This window comes from Auxenochlorella protothecoides (genome assembly GCF_000733215.1).
Source record: "Auxenochlorella protothecoides strain 0710 unplaced genomic scaffold scaffold100, whole genome shotgun sequence".
Classification (NCBI taxonomy): domain Eukaryota; kingdom Viridiplantae; phylum Chlorophyta; class Trebouxiophyceae; order Chlorellales; family Chlorellaceae; genus Auxenochlorella; species Auxenochlorella protothecoides.
Window position 1 is genome coordinate 19,528 of NW_011934322.1, and position 9,496 is coordinate 29,023.

General features: G+C 63.5%; 6 protein-coding genes across 6 annotated transcripts in view; 2 read left to right on the plus strand and 4 right to left on the minus strand.

Annotated features, from left to right (window-relative positions):
- Positions 1 to 732, plus strand: part of F751_0259 (7-dehydrocholesterol reductase) — a gene marked incomplete at both ends in the record, with an annotated part of 3,482 nt that extends 2,750 nt beyond the window's left edge. The window contains 3 exons of the mRNA XM_011402037.1: positions 5 to 256; positions 492 to 549; positions 700 to 732. Coding sequence (XP_011400339.1) covers positions 5 to 256; positions 492 to 549; positions 700 to 732 — 343 coding nt within the window. The remainder of the gene's footprint in view (positions 1 to 4; positions 257 to 491; positions 550 to 699) is intronic.
- Positions 733 to 1,119: 387 nt separating this feature from the next.
- Positions 1,120 to 4,735, minus strand: F751_0260 (Branched-chain-amino-acid aminotransferase-like protein 2; the record flags this gene model as incomplete). Its single annotated transcript, XM_011402038.1, has 10 exons — positions 1,120 to 1,320; positions 1,420 to 1,533; positions 1,735 to 1,860; positions 2,095 to 2,124; positions 2,522 to 2,631; positions 2,829 to 3,002; positions 3,159 to 3,610; positions 3,872 to 3,979; positions 4,137 to 4,225; positions 4,703 to 4,735. 10 exons carry the CDS (start codon positions 4,733 to 4,735, stop codon positions 1,120 to 1,122), a joined length of 1,437 nt encoding a protein of 478 aa, XP_011400340.1.
- A 425-nt stretch (positions 4,736 to 5,160) lies between these two features.
- Positions 5,161 to 6,230, plus strand: F751_0261 (Density-regulated protein-like protein; the record flags this gene model as incomplete). Its single annotated transcript, XM_011402039.1, has 4 exons — positions 5,161 to 5,233; positions 5,329 to 5,516; positions 5,755 to 5,925; positions 6,084 to 6,230. The coding sequence occupies 4 exons, from the start codon at positions 5,161 to 5,163 to the stop codon at positions 6,228 to 6,230; spliced, it is 579 nt and encodes a 192-aa protein (XP_011400341.1).
- F751_0262 (hypothetical protein) lies at positions 5,438 to 5,608 on the minus strand (the record flags this gene model as incomplete). The annotated part of the gene is made up of 1 exon (XM_011402040.1): positions 5,438 to 5,608. One exon carries the CDS (start codon positions 5,606 to 5,608, stop codon positions 5,438 to 5,440), a length of 171 nt encoding a protein of 56 aa, XP_011400342.1.
- A 354-nt stretch (positions 6,231 to 6,584) lies between the features above and the next one.
- F751_0263 (Ribonuclease J) lies at positions 6,585 to 8,458 on the minus strand (the record flags this gene model as incomplete). The annotated part of the gene is made up of 6 exons (XM_011402041.1): positions 6,585 to 6,749; positions 6,987 to 7,157; positions 7,352 to 7,567; positions 7,778 to 7,936; positions 8,150 to 8,240; positions 8,376 to 8,458. The coding sequence occupies 6 exons, from the start codon at positions 8,456 to 8,458 to the stop codon at positions 6,585 to 6,587; spliced, it is 885 nt and encodes a 294-aa protein (XP_011400343.1).
- Positions 8,459 to 8,626: 168 nt separating this feature from the next.
- F751_0264 (Ribonuclease J) overlaps positions 8,627 to 9,496 on the minus strand; it is a gene marked incomplete at both ends in the record, with an annotated part of 3,268 nt that continues 2,398 nt past the window's right edge. The window contains one exon of the mRNA XM_011402042.1: positions 8,627 to 9,448. Coding sequence (XP_011400344.1) covers positions 8,627 to 9,448 — 822 coding nt within the window. The remainder of the gene's footprint in view (positions 9,449 to 9,496) is intronic.

The window sequence follows — 9,496 nt, forward strand, 5'->3', positions numbered from 1 at the left end:
GCAGTCAGAGCGACGGTAAGGCGCTAGTGTGGGGGGCGCCGCCCCAGGCCATACGCGCCCAGTACCGCACCGGCGACGGGCGTACCAAGACCTCGCTGCTGCTGGTTTCAGGCTGGTGGGGCCTGGCCCGCCACTTCCACTACCTGCCGGAGCTGGTTGCGGCCGCCATCTGGAGCATGCCCGCCTTCCACTTCGCCATCATGCCATTTGTATACCTCGCGTTCCTCACCATCCTCCTGCTGGATCGGGCATACAGGTGGGGCGGGGCTCACGGGAGCGCGTGGCGCTGCTCCTCACCCCTTTCAGGGTGGGAAGACGTCCTGCCACAGCATAGTCTCTCCTCGGCGTCCATGTTCTGGTCACGTGGGCAATGCAGCCATCGTGCACCTGCCAGTACCAGCTGCTGCATTGACCCCACCGCGTTGGCGCATCACTTCCACAACGTCGAGCCAGCCGAGTTCTACACAACCAACACTCCCTGACCCTCACAGGGATGACGCGAGATGCTCTGCCAAGTACGGCAAATACTGGGACCAATACTGCCAGCGTGTGAGTGGGTGGGAGGAACAGGCATGGTTGGTGTCCTGCGTGGGACAGGAGGTTGGTAGACTGCTGACAGGGCGCCTGCCGACAGGTGCTGCTCAATGTCCAAGAGCCTCTCGCCAATTCCATTGCTCCCATCTTCCTGTACCTCGCCAGGTTCCATACCGAGTAGTGCCATACCTCTTCTAGAAACACTGTACCTCTACCCTGCAAGAAGAAGGGGAGGGGGCCAGGCTGCACTCCATGTCCCCTCCCCCACAACAACCCTGCTCCAAGCAGCTCACTCAAGAATCTACTAGGGCCGCGCCTCCACTCTCTGTGCTTGCGGCTCTGGCATGGCATCCATACCGGCGCATACTGAGACCCTCGCCCCCAGCTGCTTGAAATCTTCTCCTCGCTTGCCGCCTCAGGGGATCCTAACGCCTGGTTTTTGCTGCGATGCCATGTCCTTGTCGCTGCGTGTTTTCACTGCTTTTCTTGTGGCCCGACAACTGGGCCAACCCCCTTCCCTGCCGCCGTGCGGGACTGCAATTCCGCCACGTCCAAGCCGCAGGTCACACAAAGGAAGAGGGGGGTTCACCACTCAGAGCAAGCGACATGCAGGGTTCGCACCCGGCCCCGCTCGGCCTCAGAGAGGCACAGCGCAGCATACGCTGCCTGCAGACGCAGCGTGGTGGGGCCGGGGGAGCCCCTGCCAATGCGCCTCCCGTCAACCCTCACCACCGGCGTCAGACCGCCAAACGTGCCGGTCACGAAGGCCTCGTCCGCCCCGTACACCTTCCGGGGAGGGGGTAGAGATCATCGAGTGTGTGGGGTTGCTGGGCGTGCAGCTCACCTACGCACTGCACCCTCATCAGAACCGGAATGAAATCCCACCTGCGTCACGGTGAAGTCCAGCTCCCTGCATGGGATGCCCTCCTGCTCGCACAGGCCGAGCACACTGGCTCGAGTGATGCCGGGCATCTGGTAGCGGGGGGTAGGGGCCCATACCTGGGTGGGGTGGTCGGGAGGGAGGAGTCAGGCCGGCAATGGGCCCATTGGGGCATGCCTGGTGTTGAGTGGCACCCTCTGCTCCCCACGGAGCTGTGCGGGGAGATGAGTGCGCCAACCTGTGTCCACCTTTGGGGTAGCACTTGCGTCACTTCACCAGCCAGGCATTCAACACCGCTAGCCAATCCGTGCACCACCCACCTGGCACTGGCGCTCGCCCCGGATGTCTATGTGCGACCGGATGATGAAGAAGTTGGTGGAGTTGCAGGTGGCCACAAATCCATGAGGGTCCAGCATGAGCGCCTCGTCAGCGCCCGCCGCACTGGCCTGTGCATGAGGGTGGGAGCAGGGATCGGTGGCTGAGCCTCTCACCAGGCTCTGCAGAGTGTCCACTAGGAGCTGCAGGCTCAAGCCGTACAGCGCATCCATCCTCGCCCCTCCCTGCTCTCTGCAGGTACTCGAGCTCAGACTGGAGCGTGCCTGGATGCAGGCCGAGATGCAGTTCAGCTTGGAGTGGGAGTTCCAGCCTGGGTCCTGGACGTCGGGCGGGCCCCGCCTCACGTGACAAGTGAAAAGGGAGATGCCATCTTCCTGCGTGCGGTGAGGTGGAGGTGCGCCATGCTGAGGATTGGGGCAGGGTACCTCAAGGGTTTGGTTGTAATGGTCAGGCACCGGCAGCGGTGGGGTTCCTTCAAAATCAGGAGGCACAGCAGGAGGAACCCGCTGCTGTGAAGCTTGGGCACGCATGCCTGTGGGCCTGGCGCAGCCTCCTTGTATTCTGGGATGATGACGATGGTGGGCAGCCCGATCGTTGTCTTGGGATTTTGGTATGGCTACAGTGGGGTGGTTTATGGGGGGTGTTAGTGCAGCAACAGGAGGAAATTTAAGAGCTGGCTTCTACAGAGTGGCGCATGACTGTGCAGCACTCTTGTGCATGCTATGAGACACCTGTTCACCCCGCAGGATCCGCATGGCTCCAAGTGCACACCGTGGGCTTCAGGCCGCGGGTGACCATGAGACGAATGTGGACCCCTGTCTGCATGGCATTGGCATCCACGGTGGCATACACAAGCCGCAGGAGCTGCTCAGGGGTCATCCCTGCACAGCGCCCCGTGGCCGGTGTGAGGTTTGAATGCGTGTTCCATGAATGGAAGGAGCGTCACCAGTAGCTGGAAGGGTATCGCTCTGTTCAAGTCCGGCAACCTATATTCACATGATCATCGAGGCTCACTGGTGGATGCGACCCACATCACAACACCCTGCCCCCGGAGAGCATGCACACACCCAAGACTCACCGATGGACATGCCGATCCCTGCCGCTCCCTCGAACAGCCGCGCCAGATGCCTGTCCGCAAACAGCACCACCCCGTTGAGCAGGCGCAGGCCCTCCCACACCCCGTCGCCCAGGAGGAAGCCAGACTCCAGCACGGAGACCGTTGCGGCCGGGCGCCACACCAGGTCGAAGCTGCCTGCAGGGTGCTGTCGGGGCTGGGTCAGGGGAACAGAGGTGTGACGCTGCGAGAGGTATGCACTCATCAACCCACCTGCTCCCTCCACCTGCAACCGCCTGGTTACATTCGAGCTTGCCTTCCCCCCTTCCCCCCACCCGGAACTCCACATCACACCTGTGACCCCATCGCGCATGCCCACGAGGGTGTCGTCGTTCCGGCTGTCCGGCGCATACTCGTGCGTTCCGCCTCGGTGTACCGGGCAGGCACCAGAGTCCAGCGACAGCAGGCCGCCCCCGGGCCTCGCGCTGCGAGGCCGCAGGGCGCGCCGGCTCAGCACGGCATACAGCGCCTGGCACTCCTCCAGCAGGGGCCGCAGCGTCGGGTCCAGCGGCGTGCGCCCCTTGACCGCGCTGGCCCCTGGCCCCCCGCCCCCCTTTCCAAAGCCGGTGGAGGCGTGGGAGCCGGCGTACCACCAGGGTGCCCACGGCCCGTCCTCCGGCTTGGGGCCCACCTCCCAATCAAGCATGGCCGGGTCCGGGGCCATACCCAGCGCGCAGCACAGCAGGCTCAGGGTGCCCTCCGCATCCCGCACCAGGTCCTCTGACAGGATGATGGGCACCCCGTGCCTGCTGCGGTGTGGGGATGCAGAGAGGGGAGGATGGCGGGGACGCGAGTCTGATGTGTGCTGGGATGGAGCGGGAGGGGACGGCGGGAGTGCGTTTGGAGTCGGGGATGCATTCCGGGACGGCAGGAGGGTCCACGGATTCTGGCCCTCACCCTGAGTCGCCCACGCATGGTCTCTCGCGCAGGCAAGCCTGCTGCTGGTGTAGGGAGGGGCGCGCGGTCGATCACCCTCAACTCCTGTGAGCATCCGGTGAGGTCCTCACCTACTGGTTCGGAGCTCGCTGGCCAGGCTCAGCAATGCGGGGTAGCACGTCTCCTCCAGGGTGGCCGGCAGAACCTTGGAGAACGAGCGTATGACGGCGAGCGGATGTCTGTCATGGAGAGGGTGAGGGGGCCACCGGCTATGGCAAGTGGGCGCTTGGCACAGCACGGCTACAGGGTAGAAGCAGAGGTTGTCTGGTCGACAGGGTCGAGATTCTGCCCGCATCATCCTCAGATCGTGCCTTGATAGCCCCATGCAGAACTCACCTCACAAGCAGCATGTGCTTAGAGGCAGGCCCAAAGGCAGTGAGCGGAATATCCAGCCTATGCTTAGCCATGTGCTTTGCAAATGTGAACTGTGAGGTGGCAATGATTGAAGAATGTGTGGTTTGGGATGTAGAGTTGCATATATGTGGTGTTGCGGAAACCCTCACCCCTGCCGGAGCATCAGTACCTTCCCTGCATGGGGCTCGTTGAGGCTCTGGATTACCTCAGCCGCTGAAGTCGATTGAGCGTTCAGCACCTGTACCAGAGGATGGTCCTGGCGGCAGTTTGCATGCAAAGACTAACAGACATGATGGCAAGCAGGGACCAAAGTGTTGGGTCAGACCCACCACCCACAGCAGCACTCCCGGCATTACCAGGTCCCTGTAGGGGCGTTCTGCGCCAGTTCTGGCGAGGTAAGACGCATAAAGCGGCTCGTCAACCACCTGTGTGGCGGATCGATCGTTGCTGAGGCCTGCTCAGTACAGCACGCCTTCACCTGAGGGCTCCGAAAACCCTAAGGGATTACAGTACCGGTGGCCCACATCCGCTTGGCATAGACGTTGCACCTTGGTGTCCGATCGCTGTCGAAAAGAATACATGAGGGCAGTACTGACACAACGCGGCCCCGACCAGCAGTGTACAGTGATTGGCGGAGGTGCCGGCCTCGAGCCCTCGCAGATCGGTGTGTCCATTGTGTACGTCCGGTTGTTGTCAAGTGGTGTGAGAAGACCTTTACACAGAAGTCCGACGCCAAGTGTGCTCCAGAATAACCTGCAAGTGCACGTTATATTACATCTGACCTTCGGAATGTATGGAATTATGCGTCGGAAGTCCAGATCGTGAAGAGGCCCGCCAGGCGCTGGGCGCGGGATTGATCTATTGCAGCGTGGGCAAGCCACAGGGCTTCCTTGCATGCCAGCAATCATTACGCTGGTGACTCCCCGTTAATTCATTCACAGAAAACGATCCAGATTCAGATCATTTGGATCTCTTCCCTGAGAGGCTCCTCACGCATACTGCCGGCATGGGCGAAGGTGATGGCCCCTCCACATCCGAGGTGGTGCCACCCAGGAAGGTCAAATACTGCCAAATAACAGGTGAAGTATGGCTGAATCATCTCTTAGTCGGTATACGAGCCCGCCAATGCTCCTGTCTCACCCACGGCACCACACGTCTCGCCACTCGCACAAAGGTGTGCCGGAGGAGTTCAACGACTTCCTGCCCAAGGACTGCGACGAGTACAAGAAGCTGAAGGCTGCACAGCAGAGTGCAGCCGAGAGCGGGCTGGAGGAGCTGGCGCTTCAGTCCCTGCCAGCGGGTCCCCCTGCTGCCAAGCAGTTACCAGGGAACAAGGGGAAGAAGAAGAAGGGGAAACCAGAGGTAAGATTGTGGGTGAAGGGGGCGAAGACGTGGTAATGTGATACAAATGCATACAGTGGCATGCACATGCGTGACTGGGAAGGGAGGCGCATCAATTAACTCGAGTGGGCCAGTGTGGCCCCTCAAGCGACCTGCTGCAGCATGGCCGAGTACCAACATGCAAGTCAAACCCTCCCGGAGAATATTTGTGGCCACCTGTTGCTCAGCCAGTGCCGGCCATGCCAACCATCCACCCCAGGTTGTGTTGGAGCGCAACACCCGCAACAAGAAGAAGTGTGTGACGACGATCTCTGGTCTGGATCTCTTTGGCGTGAAGCTGGCCGAGGCCTCCAAGATCTTTGGCAAGAAATTTGCCAGCGGGGCTTCCATCGTAAAAAACGCCGAGGGCAAGGAGCAGATTGACATTCAGGTGAGTTGGGTGTGTACATGCGGGGCAGAGCATGTCTATGAGGGGTTGAGGATTCAGATGCAAACCCTGCTAGGGAATGCCTTCACTTGTGAGGATGAACGCTGTCATTCCCCACACTGCCTGGGAATACATTGATGGCCGGCCTGCGACATGCACAGGGAGATTTCGTGGACCCTGCGGTGGACCTCATCCTCAAGCAGTTCAAGTCCATCAAGAAGTCTGACCTGGCCCTGGTGGAGAACAAGAAGAAGGCACCATACTTTGACGAGGAAGACAGCGAGGATGAGGACGAGCTCTTCGACTAGCATTCCCGTATTGTCTCTGGAAGCAACCCTCCTCGTGCCCATGCCAGCCAGGCCTGGACAAGACCCCTCTTGGTGGTCCCGCTGACATGGCTTGAGCTGTGACCCGCTGCCTCCCACCTTAATTCTGCAAGTTTACATCTCTGAGCCAGCTGAGCAGTGCACCGAAGCATGGCTGAGTACTGTCAGCAGTGGCGGTGTTCTTCTTGAGAAGTGTGCAGGGGAGACGATGCTGAGGCAAGGCTCCAGGAGCGCGGCAGATGAAGAGGTCTGTGAGATCAGGGTTTGGACTGCCTGGCTCGCCCGCCAGCAGACTTGCCAGGAGAAACAGGAAATGGGGACATGGCGACGAGTCACTCACGGCCTCGCTCGCCCATCCTTCTCCTCCTTGGGCCCCTTGGCAGCCTGCGACTTGGGCCTGCCCCTCCTCCGCTGCTGCGCGGGCTTGGCGGCTCCCGCCTTGGCATCTGCCAAGGGCGGCGCCTGCTTCACCGGGGCCGTGGCAGCCGCAGCCTTCAGGCCCTGCGCCGTGGGGGCGGGTGCTTCCCCCGCCCTGGCCGCGGACGCTTCACCGATCCTGGCCGCGGACGCTTCACCGACCCGCGCCGCCGCCGCGCCGCCCGTCCTGGACGCCCCCGCGCCACCACCCCGGGCAGTCGGTGCGGCGCCCGCCCCGGGCCCGGCCCCCGCGCCCCGCCCGTTCCGGAGCAGGCCCTGCGGCACGCTGCGCTGCTGCGTGGGGCGGTCCGGATCCGGCACCTCGTGCGCGATGACCACCACCTCCGGGCAGCGGTTGTTGAAGTTGCGGGCCGCCACCGCCAGTGCGCCGCGCGCCGCGCGCTCCACGTCGCCCAGCGGGGCATGGGCCGGCAGGGCGCACACCGCGCGCTCCGCAGCGGCGTGCAGCACCCGCAGCAGCCGCTTGCCGTCCTGAAAGAGTTGTTTGGGGGAGGTGCAAGGATATCTGCACATCGGCACAGGAAAAGGACGACTGCACCGTCCCTCTCGCTGCACCTTTGGAAGGTGCTGCCACGCTCGTGAATGGTCCCTAGCCCCCCCCCTTCCTCCTCTTTGCAATGTTGCCCCTTCCCAATCATCACCACCCAACAAGACGAAGACTCTACACAGCCCCTCCCTCCAAACTCCGCCTCGCTCGCCTGCCACATGGCCCGGGTGGTGAGGCGCACGCGGCCCCTCAGCCGCGGCGCCTCCTGATCCTGGGTCAAATCACGCGGCTCGCGCTGCGCGGGCCGCTGCACGTCCACCGCCGCGATGATGATGCCGTCGTTGGCCAGCTGCTGGCGCATGGCCAGCCCCATCTCCTCGGCGCTGCCCGTGCCCTATACGCGCGCGTGTGTGCGTGGAGGGGTGGTTAAAAATGGGGGAAAATGGGTCGAGGCGCGAGGTGAGGTGGCCATGGTGGAGGTGGGGGAGGAGTCTCAGGGCGCCAAGGACCTGGAGAAGATCAGTATCCAAACGAGACCACCACTCAGGGTATGCTGGGCGAGAAATCCACGCCTCCCACCCCGCCCAAGACCCCAGCCGCCCACCTTGTCGCCATCGTTGTAAAAGGTCGTCAGCGCGGCCTGACCCACGACGGAGAGGCTGGTGGGCGTACCGTACTCGGCGCGGTTGCGCCGGTCCCCCACGCCCACCATCTGCCCATTTCTGACCACCAGAGTGTGCTGGATGCCGTTGTCCCGCGCCAGCTGCGAACGCACGTGAGGGTTCGGAAGGCTTGGAGATCGGGGTGAGGATAGTGTGGTGGGGCGGTAGGAATTGGCGGCAGGAACAAGCCAGACATCAGCGCGGGGCCCTGGCCATCCAAGGATGGCATTGCATTTCCCCCTGCAGACCGACCATCTACTCCCTCGCAGCCCGTCAGGTGCAAGCTACCCGCCACACTCCAGCTGCCATCGCACCTGAGCGTGGGCGCAGAGGAAGGCGTACTCGCCGTGGACGGGCAAAAAGTGCTGAGGCTTGATCAGTCGCAACACCTCCTCCAGCTCATCTCTGGCGGTGACGGGGCGGGTGATGGGAAATGGGGGTTGATTGAGGCCACTGCCATGCACAAGGGCATAGGTTGGCTCCCTTGAACACGCACACCTATACAGGCATCCAAGCCATGTGCACAGCACTTCAGCGCACCTGTAGGCGTGCCCTGACGTGTGCAGGTTGGTGCCGCTGCCCATGATGACCTGAGTGCCCAGCCCTGCGATGGCATTCATCATGGACATCACCTACACGTAAGGGGGACCAAGGGGGGTAGGGGGCGGGGGGGGGGGTGGGGGGGGGGGGGGGCGGGGGGGGGGGGGGGGAGTGGGAGGGGGGAGCCTTGCGACGCACGATCGCCTCGACCGGCCCCCTCCTGCCTCGACACCACCCTCCATGCCATCGCCTCAGGCCCCCTTGGCGGGCTTGGGGTCGGGAATCTCATGCGACCCCAGCGCGGCCGACCCCGGGAAGGTGGCGCAGGCGGGCGCGCAGACCGTGGCCTCCTCGCCGCCCTCTCCGATCTGGGAGCGCCAGTAGGCCGCGGCACCCTCGATGTGGGGCATGGCTGCGGCCACGAAGTTGGGCGCCAGCCCCTCCACCAGCTTGAGGCAGGGGGTGAGGAAGATGTTGATGAACTTGAGCTGGCCGCAGGCCACGGGCGCGGAGGCACGGTCGCAGACGGCGGTGACCTCCAGCCCCAGCGCGCGCTCCAGGTCGCCCTGCTTGTACATCTCGTCGTGGATCTTGCGCCCCCACACCATGCAGTGGTGCAGCGGACGCGCGGGGTTGGAGATGTCGGCGGTGTGCAGCAGCATCTGCAGCGCCTTGACCCGCGCCTCCCCCGGCCAGGCCACCAGGTCGGGCCCCAGCTCGGCCAGCGTGTCGGCAAAGTCGTCCAGCGCGGCCGCGTGGTAGGCCATGTCGGTGCACAGCACCATGGCCTCCACCAGGCGCAGGAACTCGGCGCGGTCCTCAGGCGGCAGCCGGCAGATGAAGTCGTTCTCGGGGCGGCGCAGCAGCTCGAAAGCCAGCGCGACGTGCATCGACTCGTTCACCGACTTGCCGCCGCACTGCTTGGCGCAGTCTGCCTCGGTGCGCACCAGGAAGGCGTTCTGCACGCCCGGGTGCCCCAGGTCGTGCACCGCGCCGGCGATCAGCAGCGCCAGCTGCTCCAGCGGCGTCAGCGCCGCGCCGTAGGCGTCCATGGCCAGCATGGCGCCCAGGGCCTGGGTCACGTCCGCCGCGTGCGTGGAGTTGTGGTAGGGATTGGGGCA